The sequence below is a fragment of the Megalopta genalis genome, chromosome 5 (genome assembly GCF_051020955.1).
Source record: "Megalopta genalis isolate 19385.01 chromosome 5, iyMegGena1_principal, whole genome shotgun sequence".
In the NCBI taxonomy this organism is placed as follows: Eukaryota; Metazoa; Arthropoda; class Insecta; order Hymenoptera; family Halictidae; genus Megalopta; species Megalopta genalis.
In genome coordinates this window covers 11738450-11751517 of record NC_135017.1, presented here as the reverse complement: position 1 = coordinate 11751517, position 13068 = coordinate 11738450, and the positions used below count along the sequence as shown (strand labels likewise).

General features: G+C 42.6%; 2 protein-coding genes across 6 annotated transcripts in view; one reads left to right on the top strand and one right to left on the bottom strand.

The window, feature by feature from the left end:
* The window catches only part of dnc (phosphodiesterase dunce), a 540449-nt gene that overhangs the window by 143180 nt on the left and 384201 nt on the right, over positions 1 to 13068 (top strand). For 2 of the 4 annotated variants that reach the window (XM_076521356.1, XM_076521363.1), the window contains exon 2: positions 10860 to 11087. The exons of the other annotated variants lie outside the window; for them this stretch is intronic. In XM_076521356.1, coding sequence (XP_076377471.1) covers positions 10860 to 11087 — 228 coding nt within the window. The remainder of the gene's footprint in view (positions 1 to 10859; positions 11088 to 13068) is intronic. 4 annotated transcript variants of the gene reach the window in all.
* The window catches only part of LOC143259408 (uncharacterized), an 87343-nt gene that overhangs the window by 60939 nt on the left and 13336 nt on the right, over positions 1 to 13068 (bottom strand). The gene's annotated exons all lie outside the window — the stretch shown is intronic.

Genomic DNA, 13068 nt, shown 5'->3' with positions numbered 1-13068 from the left:
AAAGTTATGTCCGCACCGGTGCCGATAACAATCGACGCCGATTACTTCTTACACGACTGTTTGCAGTCTTCGAATTTTTTTAACGACAATGTAACCGCGTATTTGTTTATCAAAAAATTCCTACGCGCTCTTTGAATAACCGACAAATTATGCTGGACGTTTCGAGTAGAACCACTTTATACTTTTCTAAACAAAAGATATCAAAGGTCAGCTTATTTTTAGCGTTCCGATTTTGTAAATGTAAAATAGCTTTTCTGAATATTATATTATATTACATTATTATATATAATAATATATATATATAATATATTATATTTAATTATTAATTATTATACATTATAATATAATAATAAAAATAATATAATAATTATACTATAATAATAATAAAATGTTGCGATTCATGCAATGGTTACATTTTTAACAGCTTTCTTTTTAAATACGAACAACCTGGATAATGTTAAAATGATTTTGAAACGTGATACGACAATTTTCAGTGACGTCACAGAGTCACCCCTCTCGACCGCGAATGTTAAAATAAATAAAAATATTAATTCGTGGTATCTTTTCGTAGCGGATTGCAGCTACCATAGTCTAGACCTCCCCGAAGCCAATTCTAAAGCCGGCTCAGAGATCGACACAAACATGGCCGAACGTAAACGCCGCATGTCCCAAAGTAAACCCCGCAGGATGTCCACACTTAACCGGCCTCGTCAACAGCAAACATCGTTGAAGACGAAATTGTAGCAATATTGATTCCCGTGGAAGAGCCATCGTGGAACATCCGAGCGCGTTGTTTGATGCCGGCCGGTAATTTCCATAGAAATTCGCGGATCGCGACTCGACGAATCCCTGGAAAACGGCGGGCCGATGATGATTTACCCTCCGTCGAGGGATCATTTTATAATAATAATAACAGCTTTATTTGTCGACGAGATATAAAGCCTTTGTTACAGTGATCTGATGCAAAAAATTTAAACGGCGCGAAATTTGAGAGTACCGCTGCAAAATGAACACTCTCTATAAAAACTTGAAACTATAAAAAACAACTTAAAATAAGAAAAAAAAATGAAAAATATTCTGGCAATATAATTCGACGTTAATATATTGTTCCCGGTGAGAGACAGCTATTTATTTCATGTAATTTCTGTAAATCGAGTAATTAGGGACGTGCGTTCGGAAGTACAACGGGGTCAAAACGACACGGTAACCGCGGGTCAAAGGTTATAGAAACGCTGACGCAGAGTTCGATGTGTTACGGCGCGATCGGACGCGGTGGAACGAAGGTGGCCCGCCGCGGCATTCAAAATGTTCTCTCTGTCGCCACTCAACGGTAATTAAACGCGGCATTTTATTGTGTCGAAAAATTTTGCGGCCCGATTGCCGGCGACAAAACACCGGTTCAGAGGAGGGAAAAGCGTCGAACAATGTCTTGCCACGCGTGCATTGTCCCTGCCGCGGTTGTGCACTCGTGTCTCCCCCGGCGAATGCACGGAAGCACATTGTCGAATATTTTCTGCTCGCGGAGCAAACGCCATTCCATTCCGCCACGGGAGAACTTTAGAAATATTTTACCGGCGATGGGCGCTGCTTGTTTTTACGAACGACACGGTGGTTGGATTGTTTCGTTAGGTTGCCTGTATTTTCGGAAGTCCTTTCTTTTTCACAGCGAATTTAAACGCTGTCCATTTGCGTCCGTATTATACAGTGAACAGTTGGGTCCAGAGTTGGGCATTATTCGCATTGTTTCGACTAAATATTGGTCCAAGATAATTGTCCGATTGAATTCCTTTCAGTCGAATATTTTATTCGAATAATACTCTACTCGAATAACTTCTTATTCGGATAAATCGAAAAATTCTTTATTTGAATACTTTTTATTCGAATAATTCCAAAAGTTCTTTATTCGAATAATTTTTGATTCGAAGAATTCGGGGAATTCTTATTCGAATAACCTTTTATTCGAATAATTCGAAAAATTCTTTATTCGAATAATTCAAAAACCCTTTGTTCGAATAACTTTTTATTCGAAGAATTCGAAGAATTCGGGGAATTCTTTATTCGAATAACTTTTTGTTCGAATATAATTCGCGAAGAATTCTTTATTCGAATAATTCGAAAAACTTTTATTCGAATAATTCGAAGAATTCTCTATTCGAAAAATTCTTGATTCGAGTAACTTTTTAAATAATTTCTTGTAAGTTCTCCGTTCAAATAATTCGAGAAATTCTTTGCTCGAATAACTCGAGAAAGTGATATGAAATGAATGAACACAAACTGTGACAAGTCTGCTATAAGTTATCCAAATCCCCAATTAAGCCAGACTTAAGACGCTCGTCCATCTCTCGGGTCAAATAGAAAGCATCCAAGATCTTTGATTAGGCATTCTTTCTGATAACGTCTGCGAGTCGCTTGGATAAAGACCACGTGGGTCTCGGTGACAAACGAATCCGCTCGGCTCGAATTCCCTCGGCACAGCCGAGCCTTTAACCGGCATTCCTATAAATAATGAGGATTATTATTAGACAGGCTGTCCACCGCTTTCCTTTCGCGCTATAAATGCGGCGCGGCCGTCTAATTTTGAAACGGAACGCAACTATAATTACAGGTCGTTCGCGACAAAGCGCGGATACGTCAAGTTCGCGCGAAATTCGGGGACGACAGATGAATGAGCCGCGAACTGACCATTTCCTTCGCCGTTACGGCAGATTTGTGCCCACCTGGCCGTTGAATGCCAGCTCGTTTGTCTACCGTGTCGTCCACGGATTCTTGCAAAATTCCATATCGGATTCTTCGTTGACAGTTTTATTGGGCTGACGGCCGACTCGCAGGAATAAACCGGCGACGAGTGCCAATTGCACTCCTCCGATTGTGATTACGGTTGCTGCTGATGTTTCGGCGGTGATACGCCCGGAAGTGCTACACCTGGCAGCGAATGCTCACTCGAAGTCGTTGATTTTGTTCTGCGTCCAGCGTTGGTGTTCTTTCGAACGAAATTTGAATCGAGTAAATTCGTCGAATGAAGTTCTATTCGAACGATAATTCGAATAAACTCGAATCAAATTTTATTCGAATTTCAATAACTTGGTGAAAAAAAATCGTACGCTAATGAATTTGGACTGATTTTAGAGCTTGAAACTTCTACTTTGACAGCCTATAATCGTTTCCTTCGAAAAAATTTCCTTTCGTCGAATACAGTTTTGTAACACATCGAATCAATTCTACGAATAGAATTTTATTCAAATTTCTGCAACCTGGTGAAAAAAAATCGTACGGTAACGAACCTGGGCTCATTTTAAAGCTCGAGGCTTCTACTTTAACGCCCCCTCATCGTTTCTTCGAAAGGATTCTCTTTTCTCAGAGAAACAATTACAAAATTGGAAATTGTCCATTTCGATGTACTTCGCATTTGAATGCCCCTAGGTAGATCGAAAAATGAATTTCGTCAATGAGAGTGGTACAGATTCGAAGAGGAAAGTCTGCGCTTCTCAACGAGCCCCGAAACGACAACATACGATCGTCTCCGGCCGTTTTATTCAGCGTTGAACGAACGCTGCGACTGCACTGGCCAACGTTCGCGCGTTCCGCAATATTTTCGCGTCGGCGTCAGCGGCGTTGATCCTCGCAACATTGTGCAATCGATTTAATAAACCGTGACATGTTTTGACACAACCATCGCCGCAACGATTCTCCTCGTTCTCATCTAACGTTACCCAAGGACGCCGACACAGGAATGGGTCGCGCGCGGTTATTTTCGACGATCAAATACACCGAGAGCCGCCCACGATTTCCGCGGTTCCCTGTAGTAAAGCAGCCTCGTTGCAACCGGCACCGCTGGTCCGCAGACGCATCGAGCTTTCGCGGCGCGGACACCGTCGTTGTCGCCGACTTGTTTCACGTCGCAGTGTTGCAACCTGTTGATGATGTCGGTTCGGCCGCGGATCCGTGGCAGGAACAACGCCAGGAAAGATCGATCGCGGCGATAAGGAAACGCTCTCGCGGCGCCGCGGCTGCCTGCCTCCAGATGCTAATCTACTGGCAAATGTTGACGCCTTCGGCCGCGGCGATCGATGACATGCTCGAGCAGATTTTCCGTCGACCGTTCGAACTTCCAGCTGACCGGCCATTACGGCGGCCCGCGCGAATGGAATAGAATCGCGGCGGCGTAAGCCGCGTTTCCGTGAATGTCCACTTGCCTCTTGAAATCTCAGTGCGAGATTGTGTAAAATTGTTACATCCATGATAATTTTCCTGTTATCGAAGTTTTCGATTTAAAAGATTGTCAAAAGTGTGACCCGTTGTATGCATAAAATGCACTTCGTCATAGGAAATGGAAATATTAGAGGTCAGATAAATTGTTCCAGATTTACGGTTGAAATGGCATTTTTTTAAAATTCATATGCACTAAAATGCACTTTGTCATAGAGAAGGGAAATGCTGTAAGTCAGATAAATTATTTTAGATTTACGGTTAAAGTGGCATTCTTTAAAATTCATATGCAGAAAAGTGCACTCTGTCATGGAAAATGGGAATATTATAAGTCAGATAAATTGTTTCAGATTCACAGTTAAAATGGCATTTCTTGAAATTCATATGCACTAAAATGCACTTTGTCAAATAAAAGGGAAATGCTGTAACTCAGATAAATTATTTTAGATTTATGGTCAAAGTGGCATCCTTTAAAATTCATATGCAGAAAAATGCACTCTGTCATAGAAAATGGAAATATTATAAGTCAGATAAATTGTTTCAGATTCACAGTTAAAATGGCATTTTTAAAAATTTCATATGCACTAAAATGCACTTTGTCATATAAAATGGAAATGCTGTAAGTCAAATAAATGATTTCAGATTTAAAATGGCATTTTTCAAATTATCGTCATAGGTTCGGAAAAAGAAGTTGAAAAAACCTCATCGTCCAATTCTTTAATCATGCCAACCATTTGCAATTTTGGTAAACAATTTGTCAGCCATAGTCTAGTGAACTGACAGCTCTCCCAGAAAAATTTAGATCGTCAATCCTAATCACGAAAAAGTTATTCCGCTTTGAAAGGTGTACGAGCACTTTCTACCGTGAGACGGTTTTATGTCCGCCGTTCTCGGATCGTGGTTCACCGGTGTCGTGGATCAGTAACATCGATCGCGAAGCTCGAAAACCGGCGTCGCGGGCAGAAGTTGTTCAGCCGGAGGCTCAAGACGCATTATGGGCCATCGGTTAGCCTCTGAGCCCCGAGAGTCTCGCGACGACAGCATTTAGCGAGCGCGATCGTTAGGCGAAGACGGGACCCCCATGTCGCCTGCAACACCCCGGATGATAATGGCGTTGAAAAGCATCGTTCGGACGACGATAGAACAGCCTCCGACAATGTAGGGGAGCGTCTACGCGTCAGCACAGGCATTATGCTCCTCTGTTGACGCGAACGACTGGGCTCTCTCTCCCTCTCTCTCTCTCTCTCTCTTGCCATTCAGGCCTCGCCGCCTCGAGGCGCGGCAGGTTTAGAAATTAACGATCCGCATTACTCAGTCGTCTCTGAACGCCGAAATTTCGAAGGTTTCGCCGCGGTGGCGGCGGTGGGTTCGGCCGTTTCCTTGTGTCTGGCACCGGGACAAAGGATTATCATCGATTCTGTGTTAACAGAAGCTCATTGGTGCCGCGGGGCTTTCGCTGTCTCGTTCGTTCTTGTTCCCGGTTGTTCTTTGTAAGAAATAGACCGCGGATCATTATGCGAAACAACGAGTTTCTAACCGAATTGTGAAAAAAGAAACCCGAAACGAGATATAAATGTGTTTATTTTTTCATTATTTTAGTGAGCCGAAGAGAAGATATTGCGATGTTAACGTTAACGCGTTGCACTCGAGAGCCTGTTTTAACTGCAAAATACTATAATTTAATTGTTACAATATAAAATCGTTTCGCTGACTTACTGTATTTTCATTTTATGTGAGAAAGCGCATTTTATGCATATGTAATTAAGTCCTGCGGCTCGTACGATAGTTGCAGCTTTGATAATTTTTCGAGTCTGAACTTTGATAATGTGAAAATGATTTTGAAACGTGATACAATATATAATTTTAGTGGCGTCTCAGTATCGCCACTCTAAATCTAGCAAGCAGTAATAGCAACTGGGATGCATTGTTTCATAAAAGCGAGAAGATCGAATTTATTTAGATTTTGTAAAGCTTTTGTTGCAGTGAATATTCCAATCCGGTCTTGGACTTAATTCTGGATTAGAACAAGGACCTTAGACTTAATTCTGGATTAAAGTAAGGACTTTAAACTTAATTCTGGATTAAAATAACGACCTTAGATGTAATTCTGGATTAAGATAAGGTCTTTAGACTTAATTCTGGATTAAAACAAGGACCTTAGACTTAATCCTGGATTAAAGTAAGGACTTTAAACTTAATTCTGGATTAAAACAAGGACCTTAGACTTAATTCTGGATTAAAGTAAGGACTTTAAACTTAATTCTGGATTAAAATAACGAACTTAGATGTAATTCTGGATTAAGATAAGGTCTTTAGACTTAATTCTGGATTAAAACAAGGACCTTAGACTTAGTTCTGGATTAAAATAAGGACCTTAGATATAATTCTGGATTAAAATAAGGTCCTTAGATATAATTCTGGATTAAAATAAGGTCCTTAGACTTAATTCTGCATTAAAACAAGAACCTCAGAATTAATTCTGGATCAAAACAGGGACCTCAGAATTAATTCTGGACTAAAACAAGAACTCTGGACTTTTAGAGTTAGTACAAGGTCCTAATACCTACTCCAGAACAGACGCATGGTCTCAATTCTGAACTCTGAACAAATCCAATCGCTAATTGCCAAGTACAAGCTCGAACAATACACACATATAATTGAACAAAGAGCATCAAAATCCTTCTTAACCTGTAAGCAACGAAAGCGTCGCTTACGCGGCTGTGATTCCAATCCGGTCGCACGTGGTGCAAAAATTTTCATGAAAATGCGAAACACCGAGTTCCTCCATTTTGGCCGGGATAAACGGGTCTCCGGGCCGGCGTGCATTGTTCACGGAGCTGCGGTATCGATGAGAAGTGTTCCGCGTCGACGATAACCGGAACCGCCGAATCATTCCAGGACGGTGGCCGAGCTATTTTTCCCCGATCACCGAAGGGAACGACGGCTGCCGGTGATGCCGTTGTAAAAAGCCACGTTTATCTGACGGCGCCGGCTGAGTTTTCGTTTTCAAAGCGAATACCACCGACGCGACCGCGCCCCGCGTCCGCGTATCCGTCTCGAAAGCACCACCACCACGTCATTTCCATTCGCCATTCAATTAGAGGCCCCGCCCGTGTACCGCGGGGGGAAACAACAACGGCACCGGGGATTAGTATTTCGCGAAACGAAATTTGGAAATGTTCGGTCGGACGCGAAGTTCGTTACGCTTTTATGTTCTGTCACGAGACACTGGTTTCCATTTACGAACAATTTTTCACGCGGCCCGAGCTCTAGCGGATTTTGTTCCATTGAAATAGAGGAACGGTATCGTTCCGCGCGCGCGCGTGTGTGTGTGTGTGTGCAGATTCAAATATATTATATTGATAATAATCAGGTGGCAATACGTAATTCTGAGTTGACAGTAGGTCATGATACGGCATTTTGAGTTGGTACGGGGTCCTAATTATCAGTTACTACACGAGGTTCTGGTATTTAACACGTTGAGCGCGGCTCAACCAGGTGTTGATACTTGGTTATGAGTTTATACTAGGTTCTGATACGCCATTGTGAGTCGGTACAGGGTCCTAATATATTATTAAGAGTTAGCACAAGGCCCTAATACTTCATCGCGATTTAATAGTAGGCCTCAATGTTACACTAAATTCTCAAAAGATTCCGATAGGTCACGGAGAATTAGTACGAAGTGCTGAGACTATGAGGTAAAACTAGGTCCAAATGTCCGAACAAGCACTCTAGAGTTACTGATAGGTAATCAAAAATTAGTCCCAGGTACTAGTACTTAATCCTGGGTTTGAACGAGGACCTAATACTTAACTCTGGGTTTCTGCAAAGTCCTACTACCTAATTTACTTTATTTTCGATTAGAACAGGACCCTAGACTTAATTCTGGATTCAAATAAGGTCCTTACTTAATTCTGGATTAAAACAAGGACCTTAGACTTAATTCTGGATTCAAATAAGGACCTTAGTTTTAGTCTGGATTAAAATAAGGTCTTCAGACTTAATTCTGGATTAAGGCAATGTCCTTGGACATAATTCTGGATTAAAACAAGGACCTTAGACTTAATTCTGGATCAAAAGAAGGACCTTGTACTTAATTCTGAATTAAAATAAGGACCTTAGATGTAATTCTGGATTAAAATAAGGTCTTCAGACTTACTTCTGGACTAAAACAATGTCTTTAGACGTAATTTTGGATTAAAACAAGGACCTGAGAATTAATTCTGGATCAAAACAAGGACCTCAGAATTAATACCGGACTAAAACAAGAACCCTAGACTTACTTAGACTTAGCACAAGGTCCTAATACCTTCTCCAGAACAGACGCACAGTCCCAATTCTGAACTCCGAACAAATCCAAGCTCCTAGCATTTAACCCAGCCAGCATCCAACAGTCCAGAATGCTCGTTAATTGCCAAGTACAAGCTCGAACAACGTGGGGCAGCGTTCGAACGAGTTTCTAATACAGGGCCTTAATTACTCGAACGCAGTCTCCATTCCTAATGAACTGACCTGTCGCGCCGCGCTTCAACCGAAACGTCTCGGTAAGTTCCGGAGACTCCCTCTGCCCCGCGTAACTTCGCCACAGGACACCGGTGTGTAAGTGGCTAAAGTTGCCCCGGCTAACAAGACCGCTCTTCCACCATTCAAGAAGCATAGGTTACGAAGATCTGGTTGATCTCCAAGTCAATCGTGGCCGCTTGGCCGGCCGCCAGCAGTTTTCAGCCACTCATTAGGTCCCCGCGTTCTCCATTGTACACAGAGCCGTTTCCCGGCCGAGAGGGAACAGGATGTAACGAAAATATTTATCCTCGACGATTCCCGTCGCGCGTGTTTACCCAGAACGTTGCTGGTGCTCGCCGAACGAACACGTCGTCCCGCGCGTCTCGTTATTTGCTTCTTCTTCTTCCAACTCGCGCGCGAGCACCGCGTCGCCGCCGTCGGCGTTCGCGACCAGAGTGACGGTGTCCAGTCGCCATGAATATTTATGATACCTGTGAACGAATCCCACCGGACGGTTCCCGGTTCCCCGTTGGACGTCGAGGGCAAGTGGAAATTGTCGTCAATGGTGTCGGCCTCGCCGAATTACTCGGCGCTTTTCATTAACGCTCGTAACCGGCCGCGAAAGATACACCGTTGCGGGGTCCCGCTTCGATCCCATGAATATTTCATGACGCGCCGGGTCTCATCCGGCGAATCCTCCAGGACAATCCTTTAATCAACGAGTATCTCTCGGCCCTACTCTCGACGGCCGCCACCGCGTCGCGTTCATTAGGACAACGCCGGATTGTTTGCCCGCGGATTACTTTCCACCGATGCTTTTGTGTTCCGTTCGAGTCCAAACACCTGACACGCTCACGGGGATTAACGCGCTATCTTGCCACCTGGACGGCACCGGTGGATCAGTGATTTAGCTGTACAGAGGATCCTGTAAACAGTTCTCGGCGGTTCAGCCGCCGTTCCGGTTAGCGTCGAAGACGATTCCGAGATTTACGCGAATTTTTCACAGAAACCGTTCGAGGCTGGTAGATTCAAATTGAAAACCTATTTGGTTGCAGTATTTTTAAAAGACTAGATTGCGGATTCTTACAGATTTTTATAAATTATTTTTCTTTACTGTAGATATATATTTTATATATTTTTATATTTTATTTTATAGCAGAATTCGGTAGCTGCAATTTCGATTAGCGCAAACATTGAAAGACTTTCGAATCGTCAATGTGTTATTTTTAATCTATTAAGTTGATCAACGCTGGGCCTATAAAACCAGTCGAAATCACAGTAATGTCTCTCTAATTGACGCTCAGATTGTCCACAAAAATAGACAATTGGGGAAGAGGAGATACGATTGTTCCATGTCCTGCGATTCGTTTTTATAGTTACGAATTGTCAACAACCATAAAAACGAGTTGCAAGGCTCGAATAATCGTATCTCCGCTTTGTAAATTGTCTATTTTTGCGCGCAGTCTGAGCGTCAGTTAGGGAAACATTGCTGTACTGGCTTCCGATTATTTTCTTTCACAATTCCTGACACCGCGAAATTGTTTTTGTTAGAAATTTGTGTACGAACTTCGGAAACAAGTCTAATCTCGTCGTTGTTATAAAACGGTACGCCGTTGGTCACGTTTAGGGCTCGACGGTTCTAGTGTTGAAGGAAGAAAGCAGTTGCCACTTGGTTTCTATTCCGTGCAGTCGACGCAGCCAATTTTTGACGACGATTCAAAAAGTGCAATTGACGAAACCAGACGAAAGCAAATACCATTGAAAACCATCTCGGCCAATCGATCCGGAAATTCCGTGATCTTGTAAAGGCCGACCGGCCCTCCGGGGATCAGCTATTATCTCCAATCCCTCGGACGGTAATCTTGGATCATGCATAATATCCATCGCCAGCGTCTTAATCATCGGGAATCCTCGTCAAATACGTCCGCCACGTACCCAGCCCTAATCGGCCTCTAATTAAGCCTCCCCGCGCGATTAGGCAATCGCGGACCTGGCCGGATTCAGAATGTCGTAGGTGCCGCAAAGGGAGCGTTGTCGGACTCGAGTGGGAACGGCGCCGCGGAAAACAGTGGAAACAGGTGTTCCGGTGATAGGGTAGCTAAAAAAGGTTAGCAGTGAAATACGGCGGTGGGGTGCTGTGACTTTTCCAGGCCCTGCCAAAAGAAATCGCCGACCCCGAGCGGCGGCGGCGGCAGCAGAACGGGTTGGCGGTCGCGCAGAAGCATCACAACAGCAGGTGCACCGGCACACCAGCACCACGTGATCGCCAGTGCTGCTGCGACTGCACAGGCCAAGATGCAGGCCGAGCAGGGGAGCATCGGCGAGCTGCGGGGCTACCATAACCTCAGGTCGCGGAGACACACGCTGGCCAACGTTCGGTGAGTACGGCATCTGCATTTTCTATGATGTACCAAACGTTCTGAGAAATTTTCTTTCCGGGTATGACTCATATGCAATTGAAGCTGGATGTCTCGGCTTTCCAACGAGCACAGAGAAAATGATCTACGATTTTTTGTCAACGTTTTGTAGCGGTGCGAATGAAAAGCATGCCGTCGGGATTCGAAGGACTCGAATAATCGACATGATTCTCATTTAGAGGAGCGTAAATCGGTGAGAAAAAATCGTAGAGCTAGTTTTTTGGACTCGTTGGAAAGATAAAACATTAATCTTTGAGATAGTGTATCGTTTATTCAGGAGAAAAATTTTTTGTAGTCGGTAGAGCTCTTCGAATTTGCTTCCCGAATTTGAGAACAAATAGGCTCGGGTACAAAATTGTTGATATTCGAGTAATTGTAACTTTGTGGAAGAGGATCGTACGATTGTCAAGATTAGCTCATTTTAAAGAGCGAAGCTTCTTCTTTCAGCATCCTAAGGTTGTTTTGTAGTTGGAATACTTTTTTAAGAAAGATTAGGCGAGTAATTTAAAGTAGTGATCTTTCGAAGGTTTAGGAAGTCACGGACCTCTACGAAGTTCAACAAATTTTTCTTTCGGATAAATATTATACCATTCTAAAGATTAAGGTTTCAGCTTTGCAACGAGTACAAAAATATTGATCTGCGATTTTTTTTCACCGATTTACGCTGCTTTGACTAACAAACGTGCTTTTTTCATCCCTTATTCAAACTATTTGAATCCTCCCAGTATACTTTTCATTCAAAGTGCTATAAAACGATGAAAAAAAATCGTAGATCATTGTTTTTGTACTCGTTGGAAAGCTGAAACTTTTGTCTTCAAAAGAGTATAATCTTTAATATCGGAAAAATTGTTTACACCTTGACACGGGTACATGAACTTCCAAAATTTAAGAAAATGACTACTTCCACTTTTCCGACAACTTTCCAATAAAGAAAGTATTCTAAATAAAAAATAGCTATATCCTGCTCAAAGTAGAAGCTCCGAGCTTCGAAACAAGCTAAATTAGATTGCGATCCGATTTTGCTTCACGAAATTACAGCCTGTCAAAGATCAACAATTTTGCGTGGGTCTTCGCAGAGCTTCCGTTAATAAAATACGTAGCAACGCATAATTAAATTAATACTATCTATATAGAAACTTAACTAAAACTCTTAAACGGAACTCCCCCCTCGTCATGTTTATAATCCCTAAACGTAACGATAGTTCGACAAGAAACCAGATTAACGGCTGCACAAGTTTTTCTATGAAGACACCGAAGTTTGAAACTCCGTTGCTCATTTTTTTTCTTCACCAGCCCTTCCGAGATCGCCACAGTTAATTAGCAGCACTAAGTATATATTAAGTAGCCCGTAAGCAACAGCCCGGATTCTGCTGAACAGTTGCGAAATGATTGATTGCGGTGGCTTACGTCGTGGGGTACTTGTTGCTCGCAGTATTGATCAGTCAAATGTCCAATGAGACTGCACAACCATCTTGGAGGACGTTTATTCACCGTTTCTCATACATACCATTCAGGCGAACTTCATACTGCTATTATTCTTCCGGTACGTTTATGGTTCTCCGCGAAGAATTCGAGACAAAATGATCCACAAGTATCGAACAATTTTTCAATCGTTCAGAAACAAGACACCACCGTTCGCCTTTATAAATATTTCGAATTGATCGAAAGTCTGTCATTTCCAGCTCTTTTTTAGGCAACTGGAGTTTCGAGTGAAAATTGAAATATTTTTCAGTAATACGAAAACAAGACGCTGTTCGTTTCTTAATATTTTTTCGAGCGATCAAAAAAGGCGGTCCTTAAGGCTGGTTCTTAAAAAAGATTCTCGATCTTCCCCGAACCTTAAAAAACGACTTCAGTCAACTGGACCAGCATTGAAAACTGAAATACTTTTCGATAATCTAAAAATCAGAGAATATTCATTTTCTAATAACTTTCGGCGCGA